This window comes from Cololabis saira, chromosome 9 (assembly GCF_033807715.1).
Source record: "Cololabis saira isolate AMF1-May2022 chromosome 9, fColSai1.1, whole genome shotgun sequence".
NCBI classification, from domain to species: Eukaryota; Metazoa; Chordata; class Actinopteri; order Beloniformes; family Belonidae; genus Cololabis; species Cololabis saira.
Window position 1 is genome coordinate 25,078,943 of NC_084595.1, and position 16,984 is coordinate 25,095,926.

General features: G+C 39.9%; 1 protein-coding gene across 2 annotated transcripts in view; it reads left to right on the top strand.

Annotated features, from left to right (window-relative positions):
• Positions 1-16,984, top strand: part of LOC133450373 (GDNF family receptor alpha-2-like) — an 81,992-nt gene that overhangs the window by 6,220 nt on the left and 58,788 nt on the right. For both annotated transcript variants that reach the window (XM_061728938.1, XM_061728939.1), the window contains exon 3: positions 15,819-15,905. In XM_061728938.1, coding sequence (XP_061584922.1) covers positions 15,819-15,905 — 87 coding nt within the window. The remainder of the gene's footprint in view (positions 1-15,818; positions 15,906-16,984) is intronic.

The following is a 16,984-nucleotide window of genomic DNA, read 5'->3' on the forward strand; positions in this document are numbered from 1 at the left end:
ATATATATATATATATATATATATATATATATATATATATATATATATAGAGGTGAGGTACTAATAAGTATATTCAACATGTATTTCATTGAAGGAGCTGTATTAAGATGTACAGCATATACGATTTTCAAAACAACCTTAGAAGGATTTTCATCATCACACTAATTATTTTCTTTTTTCTTTTTCTCTGTCTGGTAGTCAGTCAACTTGACTGCATTAATGCTGTAAGCTCAAGGACCTGTAATAGCTAAGCATTCTGAGTAAGACTGAAGTGGCTCGCTTAGAGTTTTATTTATTTTAATTTATTTATTTTGTTCATTGTTTGAGCAGAAGGAGTTTAGGAATGAGAAGTGATGCATATGGATACAATGGCAGTAAAAAAAAAAAAAGAAGCAAGGTGCTTTTCTTGCTTTCTGAGTCAGATTTAATTTACCAGACGTCTGTGCTGAAGTAAAACGCACACTTTTGACTTCATGGCATATACTTCTCACGCCTTCACTGCTACCTCCATCTGATCCCTGGAAATGTCATACACACTTGAAAGCAAACTGAAGAGTCTACCAGGAGAGTTAAAAGTCAAGTCAAACAACATTTACCATAAAATGCCAAGGTGGAATGGCTCTCAAGCTGCAGTGTGCCGTGTGTCCATGAATAGCAAGTGGTACAGTAATAACAAATGAGGTTAAAGGGGTTTCTATATCGAACTGAATCAAAAACCCCAAAAGGAAATGAATTGAACTGTTTCAGTGTTGACCAGATGCATATATAAAAGTAAGAAGATAATAAGAACAAATACAGAGGTAGGTACAGTAGATTATGCATTTCATCAGAAAGAAAAGCCTTCTCTGGACACACAAGTCAATGTAAAGTTGAAGTGGGCAGAGCTGACCTCCTGTACTAACCCTCATTGCAGTAAAACTAAACAAGTCTCCAACTGAAGATACCCAGTGGTTTCAACAGTATATTGTACCGAGGATGTGAAGTGTTTTCCATTATTTTTTGGAGCTCATGCTGCATTTCTCTTTGACAATCAGCTCCAGGGGCCACCAACAGTCCCAGCACAGAGCCAGCTTTCTTTATCAGTTTGTTCACTTTCTTTGAATCACTGGCTCTGATGCTGCTGCCTAACAGATGGCTCCAAAGATAATTGCACTATTCACTGCAGACTTAAAGAAGATATGCAACATCTTGCTGCAAACACTGGAAGGACCTAACCTTCCTCAAGAAAATAAAGTTAGCTGTGTCCCAGACTATAAGCAGCCTTAGTGTTCCCTCTCCAGCCCAGTCTGATGTCCAGGTAGTCCTTTATTAGTTTATGTCCTTCTTCATCTCGTAGAGTTGAACTGAAACCTTTGTAAAGGGAATGGTGCAGAATGAAGGTGAAGGCGGTGTGTTTTGTCTGTGTTCCTGACCCCCTGCTCAAATGTACAACCTCACTAATCAAGACTGTATCTGTGATTTGGAAGTTCAAACATAGCAAAGAAGCTGGAATATGTAGTAACGTAGTTTCCATACTGCTGTCTGCTTCGTCCAAATGAGACCTGGTTTGCTGAAGGAACCTGCTCTTATCTTAAATACTAACTCCACGGTGATAAGTTATTGGCTCTGGGTTCTAAGCGGTATATTTTTTCTTGTTTACTTAGGCAATCCAATAACAGTGTCTCCAGGGCTTTCATGATGTGTGATGTTAGTACAGCACTCGTCTAGTCTTTGAGGGCAAATGTATGAGAGTTTTTTTTGAAAGAAAATTATTGAAAGCAATATTGGGAAAGGACGGGGGATCTTACTGACCAGTGGAACCTTCTCTTAAATTGGGGGAAGGAGATAATGGTGAGGCATCGTTGACTTTCATGACTAAGGTGCAGGGTGACACCATAGTGGTGTAACCGGGAAGCAGAAGGTCCAGGGAAGGTGTGAGGTATTTGCCTCCGAAAAGTGTAGGAGAACTCTGAGCATTGTCCAAAGTCCTCTTGGAGTTTTCACTCCACCGTTTCCCTTTACTTCCTCTCTTTCAGCTTGACTGTCAGCTCTCTGCAAACTGTCAAATTGTCAAGATCCCGCAGCCTCTAAACTCAAGGGGAAAAAAACCTCTACAAAAACCAGTGTTTTACGAAGAAAAGAAAAATGCCCTATAAAAATAAAATCTGGAGGCAGATAAGATGTCAATGAAGCTGCCTCAACAACCCGCTTTCAATCAAATGTATTTTAGAGAAAAAATATTCTCGTTATAATGAGATGAGATATAAAAAATGTGAAAAAGCTTAAAACAGAGCTTATGAAATATCATGCAATGTGACAAAGATTGTGTGTGTGTGTATATATATATATATATATATATATATATATATATATATATATATATATATATATATATATATATATATATATACATTGGATATATATATATATATATATATATATATATATATATATATTGTGAGACAGGCCAACACATAGTCAAAGTTCAAGGGGCCGTCCTGGGGCCTGGCAGACCGCCGAGACAGTTCAGGGGGCCGTCTCGGGACTGGGCAGTTTCTAGGGACGGGGTGGACCGCCGTTCTCGGGACTTCGGCAGGGGTTTAGGTACCGGCCGGGGCGCAGGCAGAGTCCTAGGGGCCGGCTTCGGGGCAGACTGAATCCGAGGGGCTGGCTGAGGGGGACACTGGGTCCTTGGCGGGGGCATGGAATTCGGCTGAGGTGTGTCCGGGAACCCCACTGGAACAGGGACGGGTGCGTCGGGGACCACTACGGGAACAGGGACGGGTGCGTCCAGGACCACTACTGGAACAGGGACTGGTGCGTCCGGGACCACTTCGGGAACAGGGACGGGTGCGTCTGGGACCACTACGGGAACAGGGACGGGTGTCCCTGATATATGTATATATATATATATATATATATATATATATATATATATATATATATATATATATATATATATATATATATATATATATATATATATATATATATATATATATATATATATATATATATATATATATATGATTTATAATTAATTAATCTAATTAATCATATTTTAATCTCATATCTGCTAAAGGTCCCCAAATAAAGAATTCGTATTCTAGGACATTGCAAAATTGCAGTGCATGACTGATCAATTGAATACACATTGGGCCCGATTTACTAAGATCCTAAATAAAGAGTACTAAATTGCGTGTGCACTGAAAAAGTTTGCACGTGCTGTTGTTGTGTGGTTTGCGGGTGATCAACTAAGATTGCGTGCGCAATTGATAACAGGTGCAAACCTCAGTATTTAAATGAGGTGTTGCGCGTCTTACGGTTTGCGGCGCAAACTTTGCGCCATGGAGAGTCTGGATGGAAAGCAGGATAGTTGCAAGTGCAAATTATTTATGCAAATATTATGGAAGACAACACAGTAAGCAGGCTATTAATTAATGACATCAATAACCATTTACCCGATTTTTGTTATCTGTGACTGTGATTGTGGGAAAGTATGACTATTGTGGAATCCATGAGCGCATTTAAACATGAGTCATTAACACAAAACTGGACACTAAACAGAACGTGACACGGAATGAGAATATCATTTTTGTCAGACGAGGGGGTGCTTTTCACGGCAGGGGTGCTGAATACGGCACAACACCGGGGTATGATAACTGCAGAACAGGCGCACAATAAGAAACACTTTTTTCTCCATGAAAACACGTGATTTATTTATTATCACAAATAAAAAAATGAATGTGCCTCCTGTGGCAACCTTTTGCTGAATAATACTCGATTTAACAGTTGAGCCATCCCCACCCCAGTCCTCAAATCAGGCACCAACAAGCATCGGTGCGTAATGCTGGGCAGATTAGCACCTTCCTTTCGAACGTATTAAATACAGACGCAATCACAATCCCCGCAAAAACTTTCAGGCTTGGTAAATCTCATTGCGGGTGGTAAATGGACATACTTGCATTTTCCCCTCCCAGTATTTAGCAATTTCTGGCGGGTACGCCCCATATTGATTATTCATCAGGGCAAAGGTACTAAATGAATAGCGTGTGCTATTTTGCTCATTTGAGAGGCGCTGTTAGTAGATCAGCTTGCACACTGGTTTGCGGGTGCTGTCAAGTTTGCACACGTTTTTACGCACGCAAACCTTTAGTAAATCAGGCCCTAAGAAGAGAAGATTTGAAATCCATACTTTTATTGGTGAAGTGTGTTTCCTAAATGAAATTCAAAAGAAAAAGATCAAGCATATCAGCAAACCAATTAGGCCAGGTGCATTATTCAAAAATGCAATACAAATACAGTTAAATAAAATTCATAAAATAAGGCGCAGTCTCTAATAGGCACTTAAGCGGACTCTCAATTCAAAATTAAAACTAAAGCTGACTCAATACAGTAATTCAAACACTAGTACCTGTTACGTTTACAGTGGAACTTGTCCGGACATGTTTAGCGTTTAAATGATAATTCCGGCTGGAGCAGCTCTGGTGATAGGAAAATTATCTTTTACAAAATCTGAAATATCACCGCGTTCTTGATGATAGTCCCGTCTTCTTTCTTTTTATACATAAACTTGCTGTTAAAAGGCCCGAATAAAGATTTTCTGGCCTCGCTCCCCTGAGTCGCGTTTGACTAGCAACGCAGGTGGGAAGTGACCTGCCACTGCCGAGTGGCCTACGGGTCCCTCAATGGGGCAAATTTCAAATGCTCATAACACGTTAATTAGCAGTGTAATTAATTAATCTAATTAACGCGCTAAACTGACAGCCTTAATATATATATATATATATATATATATATATATATATATATATATATATATATATATATATGTATATATATATATATATATATAGACCTTAATATATTGGTAGACCTTAAATTATATTTTTTAATGGGGAAATAAAATATCTCAGTTTCACCTCTTTAGTAGTGGTGTTTTTTTTGCCATTTTGTTATCAATTTTAACTTTCGATTCAACTGAGTTTTAATATGTTTTATTTTTTGATAAATTATGTCATGTGAGTGATCTGACACAACTGGAGCTGCAGAGAACTTTCTCTGACTGCTGACACTGTCACTGACCGATGCCAGTATGATGGCATCTCTGAATGCACAACACCGGAACCTGCAGCGTGGGAGTGAGAGGGGCAGGGTAACGGCCCGGTCAGGCGGGGGAGAAGTTTTGTCCCTCAAGACTCCTCTCCCTGGCCCTGCCCCTTCTCAACCTTTACCCGACCCTGCACCCCAACCTGGGGCTTGCTGATTGGGCCGGAGCTTCGGGAGCTGCGTGCTGGCCTGCGGTCCTCACCTCCAGTCATCCAGCTGCTGCTTCCACCTGCCTGTTGTGCTGTTGATGTCCCCGACCCCCAGTCTGGCCCTCGGCAGGAGGGTCCCCCCTTATGAGCCTGGTCCAGCTCAAGGTTTCTTCCCTCCTAAAGGGGAGTTTTTTCTTGCCACTGTTTGGCTTAAGGTTTTTCTCCCACTATGGGAGTTTTTACCTGCCATTGTTTATGTAATAATTGCTCGGGGGTCATGTTCTGGGTCTCTGGAAAGCGTCTGCAGACAACTTTTGTTGTATTAGACGCTATATAAATAAAATTGAATTGAATTGAATGATAGAGGGCAACTTTACACCCTGCATACTGTATGTGTGTGCTGAAACTGTACATTCCTGTTAACAAGACGGTGACATTAAAGACTTAAAGTATGTATCTAAAAGGTGGCAAACTTGAAATGATCAGTATTAGTGACCCATTACGGTATTTTTGGACCATTAGGCACACCGCATTGTACTGCACAATATCAATTTTCACACATAAGGCGCATGATAAAACATATATAAGCGAAACAAAACAGTCTGGTGAGTTGAACTTTATTCAACTCTTTCACAATAACTCAGAATAATGTTCAGCTGTTGTGCTATACACTGGGCTAACCCACGAATGTCTATGAAGTCTGACAAAATCTCTGGTATTCCCCAGCAAGGCCTTTGCTCATCTGTAGGCTTGCAGTCAGACTGCTAGCATTAAAAATAAAATGAGTAGCATCATTATTATTATTTATGTTTTTTTTTTTTTTTCTTTTTCTTTATACTGTACTTGGTTGTTTTTCTTGTCTTTGGGTCTGTTGTGAGTGCTGGGTTGGGGATGGGAATGTGGGAGGGATATAAAAAGATGGGAAAAATGGAAGGATGGAAGTATTCCCAGTTATTTTGCTTTACTACTGTTGTACAATGTGAAACTATTTCCAATAAAAAAATCATTAAAAAAAAAAAGAATAATGTTCAGCTGTAACTAATACAGAAAAATACACTCACATTTTAAATCATTTGTCTTCCACGAATCCACAACTAAAAAGTGGCGGAGGTAAACGTCGTACTACCTCCTGTTCTGTGATTGATTCATCGACGCTACCAATAGCGGACGCCTGAAGTTTCTGTGAGGTTGGAACAACGTTGTATTCCAACATTTGACTATAACTGGATTATGATATAGATTAGAAAATTGGGTTGACGATCAAAACCTAATGTTGGCTTGATGTCTAATTATAGTAAGGTAACATGGAATAGATTTTGGATGATGGTTGCTTGCCAGCACTACATAATTAGTTATCTAACATTGTCTGACGTTGCAACCTATATCCAACCAAGGACCGACTTTAATGTGTCAGCTGAATGGCCCGACTATCAATCAAGCAGAGCGGTTCTTACTTACCAAAGTCTTACTAAAACATTTTGACAGATTTCTGAGCGCAGTGTACCACATAAAATTGGTTTGAGGTCAGTAAGCACAACAAAATGCATACATAACACGCACTTGATTATAGAGCGCACTGCTGATTTTTGAAAAAAGTTAAGGATTTATAGTGCAGAAAATACGGTAGTTGTATTGTCTAACACACAAAAACAAATAGCAGTTAAATTTGATGCATCAGTGCAGTTGTCCTTTATTTATTTATATAGTGGATGATTTCTGGTCTGAATGGGCTGGTGTGAGGAAGGAAGGTCTATGTAGCGAATCTATAAAATAAGTAATTACTATGAAACATTGGCTGCATGTAGGAATACTGTATTGGTGAATGTGGTTCTCTTTCAATTTTGAGGTGGGTCTCATGTGACTGTGGAATTGCAGGTTTGCAGTAGAATTGTTAATTTAAATGAGAGGCTCCACATCTCCAAAATACATTATTATAAAGGCATTGCTATGAAATGGCAACCTGGGCCTCTAAGTGGGAATCGAAGAGCTTGAAAGGAGCTTTCAGAGCAGTTTAATGAGCTGAGCTAACTTTCACTGCAGAGAGAGAGACAGACAGAGAAAGAGAGAGAGACAGATCTTGCCCCACACCAGTTTGCTCCAGCTCATCTTTACAAGGGATGAGAATACAAGACAGTTGTAAGAAGTGAGTTACTTTCCCCATTTTTATTGGTGTCAGCATTGCAAAGGTCACCCGTTGATTACATTGCTACATTATTCCCATATCACAAGGTTGCCCTTAATTCTGAGGGAAGTTTTGTGAAACGAGCGGTATAAGGATGCTGTGCACATCACGATAGACTCGGGTGGGAAAAAGGAGTAATGGAGAGGGCAAAAGCGAAGACAGGAGGTGAGGACAGGAAGTGGATGAGGGGAGGGGGGTAAATAATGAGGGAGGAAATTTAAGAGGGGGACAGAGAAAACCAAAGAGTGAAAGAATGAGGAAAAAAGTGTCATGTGGGGAAACAAGAAAAAAGAGGAGATGGAGGTTTGCAAAGGTAGGTAGTATTCCTGTGTGAAACCATCATTACTATGAGCAATGGTAGCAGTCACTGGCCATTACCTTAGCCATCCACTGTCATAAGCAGAACATTTCTTCAGCCTGCCCTGCATGTCAGGGGGGACAGACTCAGTAGGCTGAGCAGGCACCTGCATGCTGAATATGTCCTCATTGCTTTCTCCCTCCTTGCACTTGAAATCCATCTGGTCCTCACGAGGTGGCTCCTTCATCATCAGAGGAAGGTACATGTCAATAACCCATGCATGTGATCGATACCGTCCCCTTTCTTGTTCTTTACATCCCCTCTACATCTTTCATCGCAAAATGTGAAAGGGATGAGTGAGATATACGGCGACAAAACCCACGCTGTTTGTCCTCGTAAATCTGTCTAATGATTTTTTTATACTGTAATCTGAACTCCCCGGGATGACTTCCATTCACTATGCAGCTGGCGTAGAGTGTGACAGTGCAGCTGAAATAAGGGCTAGGTAGTAGGGTTTAGATTAGCCTTTTTATAGCAGCCTGAGTTCACAGACTCTATCATGGGTGAGAGTGAGTGACGGGCCATGCTGCTCAGTGAATATTGCCATCGTGTCGGCATTAAAACTCACTCCTTGGAAGGCAAACGGAATCTGCATCACTGTAATGTACTGCAATGTTCTGCATTATGAATTAGCTCCTATGTTGCGGATTTCAAAGCACAAATAGGAGTTTCATCATTATAGTCACCTGTTAGTCAGAACAACTTATCTTGTTGATCTGCTACTGTAGCCCTTTACTAAGGCTGAAAACAGAACAAGTCAGCAATCACTGTTTTTACTATCGGTAGTGGACATACTGCACATACCGAAAGTAGAGTTCAGATTTAGTTAAGTGAATGCACTATGTTTAATGTTAGTATTACATTCACATATGCTCAGCCTAGAAGCGCTCATTTTCTCGGCATGTTTGCCCACAGCACCATGCTGGAATGAAATTGTGACTTGAAATATTATTCAGAGCTAATCCAATATTCTGTTTGCAAGGTTTGAAATTGAGTTTAAAATGTCAATAGCACTTCAAAAGCTGAGCCATTAACTAAATTTATGCTAGTGTTCTGTTAGCACAGTTTGAAAAGATGCATTTTTGATATCATATTGCCTAATCATTGTTTTTCTGAAAGTTAAGAAGAAAGATTAATGCATTTTATCCTTGTGTAATAAAATATGTCAATTCCCATATTCCTCTTTCCTCTGACATAGACACGTAAGCTATAGGAAATCATTTCAAAGGTGTCAGGTTAGCTTAAACTTGGCAGACACATCCTTTGCAAACTTTATTTTTGACACAACTGTGGCTGCTCAGCCTCTTCTAAACAATCACTGTAGGGCATAGACTATGTTATAAAGCCTTTAAAATATAAAAATAAAGTGTAATGTATATGAGGGGGTGGTAATTTACCACATTGCACTCACCAAAAAGAGGAAACAAGTCGAAATGAATACAAATCTGTAGTTAAACACATATAAAAATGCTTGATTAATTGTTTTTTTTTTCATTACTTTATTTCACCAAAGGAAGTCATAAATAATCCCAAGGACAATTTTCAAAACTTTAATCGTATTGATCTTGCAAAAGAAAAGGTTGAATGATCATATGCGGTAGCCACATAAACTCACACATCCATCTGAGGTACAAGCTGAGCTGCTCTCATGCTGCATAACAAGGCAAACACCCAGTTGTCTGTCTGAGCTATGCTGGTCATGCTCCACACTGTCGGAACAAATGAAGTCAAATGGAGGCTTAATTACAGCAATAAGTTGTTGCCCTGCAGCTAAAAACATCTTATCACTGAACAGCTGGGAAGAATTTTCAATGACTTGATGAATCTGTAATTGGGTCCAGTGTGGCTGTCAAAGAGCTTTTTTTTTTGTTTTTGAGTGGAACAAGGCCTCATGCTGCGCGGCTTTTCGCATCCTAAGGGCGTATTTAATTGTAAAATGTTTTCCAGTTTTAGGATTATGCATGCATGTAAAATAAGCCTTTACGATTAATTACCCACAGGTACTGTTGGGGTTTGATATTATGGTTTTATGCAGTAACTATAGTTCCACATACGAAGCTTCATGTGTCTGAACAACTGATTCCCAGCTGATTGGGCAGGCAAACTTTTCCATGTGATAAGACGCTGCCTGAACAAAAAGTTAAGTAATCTCATAACCTTTTGGGCAAAAGACAGGGCGACCTCTCTCCATTTTGTGTTACACATTACAAACTGATGGTGGATAAGAAAAAACATGATATTTTCCACTGAAATATTTGCTTCTTTTTTTTTATACTGTGATGCTGAAAAAAGACTAAATTTCAAGGTAGTTTTTTGTTGAATAAGTGGCAGCTTTAACTGAAAGGCTTCAAAGCATCATAGCGTTTGAGGGTAATTGTTGTAATTAGACATACTGAGCGATCTAAAGTCCTGCAGCTTTTCAATCTCCCAAGATAGAAATATAAAGATTAGCATGAGCAGAGCTGTATGTGATACAAATACAGCTGGAAAAAAAAAAAAAAACATCTTAAGGTTTATATAGGTATACGTTACAGTGAATGCACATGTTTTTTAAAAAGAAAACTATATTAAAAATTAGATTTCAGGAGCACACAAGACAAACGCCAGGTAGGAGATGTGCAGAGATGTTCCAGCACATAACAGCACATGGCATATGTGCTGACAATGGGTTGAAAGTCCCAAAGTCAAAATACGAGATACTTCCAAGTGAAAGACTGAACGAGAAATCCAAGCTGATGAATTCGTAATGTCTAATTATCTGGATATTGTGGCAGTCGACAAACTCCGGAGGAAAGCGGTGGTGGTAGATGTAGCGATCCCAAGCAACAGCAACATCATGAGGAAGGAAGTGAGGCCCGAGAAATAAAATACTGAGGGCAGGGGCAACTCTGCCCTCAGCAACTCTCAGTGCACTCGGGGCTGTAACCTCCAGACTAGGATCTGGGTTCAAGCAGATTTTGAGAATAATTTCAAAGATTTCTTTCTAAAAAAAATAATTTAAAATACATGCAATTTAAAAAAGAGAGAGAAAAAGAATGATGACTAAAAAAAATATGCTATGAGAAAGATTGATCCCAGAAAAATCACTGTCTTATAATAGCTCAGCCAGTACTACTTATACTACCTGAATGTAAAGTGACTTTGACAAAATCTAATCTAAAGTATTCAGAATGCGGATGGCTGTGGAGTCTACAGGATGGGAAAAATGTCCTGGATGGTGTGCTACTTCCAGGAAAATTTCTAGTGTGCAACTGACCAGTGACTTACACAAAGTATTGTATCCCATAATGCAAAGAGCCTCTATGGTGGAAACTGTAACTGCAAACTGTATTTTGACTAAATTACATCTTGGCAAAGCGATAAACAATACGAATGCTTATGAGAGCAATGCAAGCCAAATGTTTGTTATTGTTGGCATGCCTACCTGCTCTTCTGAGTTGCGCAATCTCATGTATAGCTGTGTGTGCTTTCAGATTCTGCAAACAGCATGATATCAACAAGTTCGGTCATGTTCTTTTCTAGTATGTGGAATCATTGGCACCTTAGTCTATGTGTAAATATATGATATTATGGATTATGTCTGTTTATACTTTATTTTATTGTTTATTTTATTCTCTTTATTTATTATTTCATTGTTGTCACAATGAAAGAAGACAACTTATACCTAAAAGCAAATAAACAAAAGCACAGTCTGGTCAGCCATTGAATGCTGACCAGATTGTGATTATAATTATTATTTGGAATAATTTGTGTGATAAAATGTGAGCAGCGATGAACGGGCCCTCGCACTCACGGCCACCGTCCCCCATAAGCATATCAGAAATGACACCACCCACGACTCTCTATTTCAAACCATCCAAAAGTTATGGCAGAAAATAGGGACAACCAATCAGAAGAAGGGGCGGGGCTAATTCAGGCCAAAGAAGGTCAAGGACTCAATACCGATTCAGGTGACACCACCCACGACTCTGTATGTCAAACGATTCAAAAGTTATAGCAGAAAATAGGGACAACCAATCAGAAGAAGGGGCGGGGCTAATTCAGGCCAATGAAGCTCAAGGACTCAATACAGCGTCCGATGACACCACCCACGGCTCTATATGTGAAACCATTCAAAAGTTATAACAGAAAATAGGAAGAACCAATCAGAAGAAGGGGCAGGGCTAATTCAGGCCAATGAAGCTCAAGGACTCAATACAGAGTCCGATGACACCACCCACAACTCTCTATGTCAAACCATTCAAAAGTTATGGCAGAGAAAAGTATTCTAGGGGGCGCTGTTGAGCCGTTAGGCCACGCCCATTAATGCAAACCATGAAATATCAAATTTATCGCCAGGCCTGGCTTGCATGCCAAATTTGGTGCCTTTTGGGGAACTATCAAATATGGACCAATCAGATGAAGGGGGCGCTTTTTGGCATCTAGCGTCGACACGGTAACACTTTTGAAAGAGAAAAGTAATGCACGTAGTCGCAAGATGGAGACGCACATTTTGATGTATAACACACCTGGGTGCACGTTACGGTTCGGGCCGTATTAATTGCCGAAGGAATGGCATAAATTGTGCCAAAATTACACAATTAATTCAAAATGGCCGACTTCCTGTTCGGTTTCGGCCATGGCGCCAAGAGACTTTTCTTTAAGTTGCGACATGATACAGGTGTGTACCAATTTTCGTGCATGTAAGTCAAACCGTATTGTGGGGCTTGAGGCACAAAGTTTTCCGGGGGGCGCTGTTGAGCGATTTTGCCACGCCCATTAATACAAACCATGAAATATAAAATTTTTCGCCAGGCCTGCCTTGCATGCAAAATTTGGTGACTTTTGGGGAACTATCAAATATAGACCAATCAGATGAAGTGGGGCGCGCCTTATGGCGTATAGCATCGCCACGGTAACACTTTGGAAAGAGAAAAAGTAATGCGCATAGTCGCCATGAGTGAGTCGCACATTTTGATGTATAACACATCTGGGTTCACGATACGGTTCGGGCCGTATTAATTCTCGAAGGAATGGCATATATTGCTCCAAAATTACGCGATTAATTCAGAATGTTCAAAATGGCCGACTTCCTGTTCGGTTTCGGTCATGGCGCCAAGAGACTTTTCTTTATTATTTTCGTATTATTATTTTCTGTCTGAAACAATCGGATGAAGGGTGGGCGCGCTTTTTGGCCTCTATCATCGCCACGGTAACGCTTTTGACTGAGAAAAGTAATGCGCGTCGTCGCAGGATCGAGACGCACATTTTGATGTATAACACACCTGGGTGCACGTTACGGTTCGGGCCGTATTAACTGCCGAAGGAATGGCATAAATTGCGCCAAAATTACACAATTAATTCAAAATGGCCGACTTCCTGTTCGGTTTCGGGCATGACGCAAAGAGACTTTTCTTTAAGTTGCGCCATGATACAGGTGTGTACCGATTTTCGTGCATGTACGTCAAACCGTATCGTGGGGCATGAGGCACAAAGTTTTCAAGGGGGCGCGGTTGAGCCATTTTGCCACGCTCATTAATGCAAACCATTATATATATAAAATTTTTCTCTAGGCCTGGCTTGCGTGCAAAATTTGGCGACTTTGGCAAGTTTAGGGGGGCAAAAAAGCCCTCATTTCATTTAAAAATACAAAAAAAGAAATAAAGAAAGAAAAGAAATTCCTACAGATACAATAGGGACTTTGCACTGTCAGTGCTCGGGCCCTAATAAAATCCCCAGGGTAGTTACTGCAAACTAAGTGAAAAAACAATGTTACTACAAAACGCTGTAATTTTTGTCTGGAGAGACTTAAATGGCCCATGACAATTTAAAAAAAATTGTCATGGGCTATATATTCCCTACTGGAGTTTATTAGTGGCTGTGGAGGGAATTGGGGAGTATCAGACTTAAGTGCTACCATGACAGAGGCCTTCACCTCCTCCACGAGTGGTTCTAAATTCCTGGATCCATCAGTGTATCTGTGGATTTTCTGTCCTCCCCAAACCCCTCTCCTCATGCTTCTCCAGTTTCCTTAGTAATTGCAGGAGTCAGGACTTTTCAGACCTAGTAGACTGGACCTCTGGGGCTGATGGTTGCTCTTGGGCCGGTGTAGCCTACTCTCTGCCTCCTTCATTTGGTCCTTTTTTAACTCTCTGACCTGCTCCCAGTTGTGTGAGTTTCAGAAAAGTGTTGAGATACATTTAACTTTTTAATATAAAGTATTCCTCTGTGTCTTTGATTTTCAAACGCTAGAAAACCATTTCATGTTCCAGTTCTAGATATCTTTTCTGCCATGTCACTCAAAATTTGTTTAAACTCCAGATCAGTGATATGAAGCAAAACCTGCTGGGCCAGATCAAGCATTTGCAAATACACAACAGGTGTTTTCAACCATCTGTGGTGTCTTTGTTGTCTCGACAGTAGTGATATTCTAACTGCTGTATGTTGCAATTTCAACACTGCACCAGGCTGTGGTCTGTGAAGCACAGCAAGCCGTTTGGGCATGATAAAAGTTGCATAAACCTCACAGTAGACTTTACTTTCAGCAGACGGTACTTTCAATGCAGTTTGAGGTGCACCAGATCTGGCTTCAGTTGAGGAGGAGAAGGCGTCATTGCAGGCTATGGCTAATCAAAGTTAAACTGAAAGACTTAAAGCCGTGACATCTTTTCATTCTTCTTTTAAAAAAAAAAAACAAAAAAAAAACTATTTCCAGGTCAGTATGCATGCTGTTCCCTAATCCCTGCTATGTGATGTTCAAACTGCTCTTGCTGGGGTGTGGAGCAGTCTCCTTCAGAGTCGCAGTGAGGAGTTAACGTTTCTCAGCTTCCAAAGTTCTGATGCTGTTTTTCAGCAGACAACTAAGAGATTCTTCTGTTTGTTTGCAGTCATACAGGCTGGCTTTCTTTTTCATTTTCCTGCTATAGTTGTCTTTAGTTTCCTTTTTCTCCATTAAAAAAGAAACCCTTCAACTTTTGTCCCAACCTTTTCATTATTTTGGATAATGATGTGACTGCTGCATGTACAGAGCTGCGCTCTTTAAAGGTGTAATAAAAGAGTTGTGTGATCAAAACGTATTTCACAACACACACACACACACACACACACACACACACACACACACACACACACACACACACACACACACACACACGCACACGCACACGCACACACGCGCGCACACACACACACACGCGCGCACGCACACACACACACACACACACACACACACACACACACACACACACACACACACACACACACTCAGGCATGTTTTTTATTCATTATCTGAATAGCTTCAAGATATTTTCTCAGCTTGTATTATTTATTTTGGAAATGTCTGTGGAACTTGTTGGCGTGGGAATGAAACGTACCATATCAATTGCCTTGATCTACTGATAGTGTGTCCTGGAAGTGTTGTCTTGTACCAACAGGTACTGGATTTTCTCATTTGTAGCAAGTGGCCTCTGAGCCATCCTCACAACACCCTCATTGTGTTTCTGTTAGGATCAGAATGCAGAGCTACTACACACTGGAGGCTTTGTCTCAATCACACTGAATGGCTATGAATTTTAAATGTGGGTCTACAATCCACAGAGAAGCAGGCGCATGGGAAAGGCTCCGTCATTTGAGGGCTAATTTGATTTGTTTGCTTTTTCTTTTCTCTTTTTTTTTCAAACAACCTGAAAAGATGCAATGATCCTGTTTTAGTCTTCTAGCTGTTCCCCCAAGTCGAGATATCACAAACACCTGAAATATGATTTGATCGTCATGATAATCCAGTTTTCCATGTGAAAAAAAAAAGCTCATTGTAGGGGTCAGTTGTTGGGTCACCCAGTCATGTTCTATGAAATGTAATCATTAAAGTATAACGGTACTTTTGAACCCCAAACTATTAATCTGTTACAGCAAAGAAGATATAACAATCTTACTTGTCCAACTGCTAGATGCATGTGAGAATTGAAATGACTTCAAACTGAAGCGAAAATACATTCTTAAATATTGATTTACTGCTTTGGTGCCAGGTATTCCACTTGAGTGAAAATGAATGTCCTTGTTTCAGGTGGAGATATTGAGGACTCATCTCCGTATGAACCTGTGGCCCCCAACCGGCAGCCTGATGCTTTCCGCTTGGCTTCCATTTCTTCAGGTAACACAGGTTTAATCTGAACTGAACACTGACCCTATCATGGGGGTGGAAAAGTTATATTTGTCTAGAGTGGGTGCAATAAGGCTTTAACTGGAATTTTAAAAGAAAAAAAAAATCTATGCTTTAGTCTGAGGAGCCTGTGTTGATCCTCTCCCGCTGCTCATCCTCCAGTAAACTGTGAATATACTGAATGCGTCTCGGTTAATCTGTCTTGTGGTTGTTTTTGTTTTGTAATAGACTATAGACTATATCTCAGTGTGCTATTCCAAATGTTCCCCAACCATTCATTTTACTTTCAGATGGATTTCTTTTTTGTATCACTAATTAAGCAGCCTGGCAGAGCTGTAGCCTGCTATTCAATCAAATGTCTGTCATCATAAAGGTATCACAAATCAATGTGACACTCAACACTTTTAAAACGCAGACATAAGACTAGAGTCAGTGTTTTACAGAGTTGTAAGTCGTATAACAAAAGGGGACACCTGTGCAATGCCAAAGCTATACTACAGTCACAGGAAAATTAAATTGTTTTTGTTTATCCATGGAAATTTCCAGATGATGCTCTTTAATTTTTCTTTATAGCCAAAAGCTGTAGGCAGTATGTTTTTCCCTTTTCCTTTTCCAAAAAATAAAAATTTAGCCAATCAAATTTCTTTATTCAAATATATATTTTTGTCCATATACGTATGGAAACAAATTTACATTTTGGTCAACAAATGTTTTGAAATATTTTTTAAAGAACGCACATTTTTGTTGATAGCTATCATAAGAAATAGATGAAGAATTAAGATGTAAAACATGTCTTGGTGAAATCAGTCTATGCAGTCTTAAAGTGGGGTAAACTCTTTTCCATCTTTATTTTTAAGAGCTACGTAACTTTAGCTCCCATTTCTTTTTGATATTTGACATAGTTGATGTAGTCTCTTGTTAGTTGTGTAATCGGTAGGGATGGGGATTGGTATGATTATGTTGACTGAGATGCCATTGTTGATTTTGCTTGTCATTCAGCTTCATTAATTGATTCCCTCAATTCCAGACCAAGTTTTAATGAGGAAACAAATGCGTCTTCACAGGTGTTT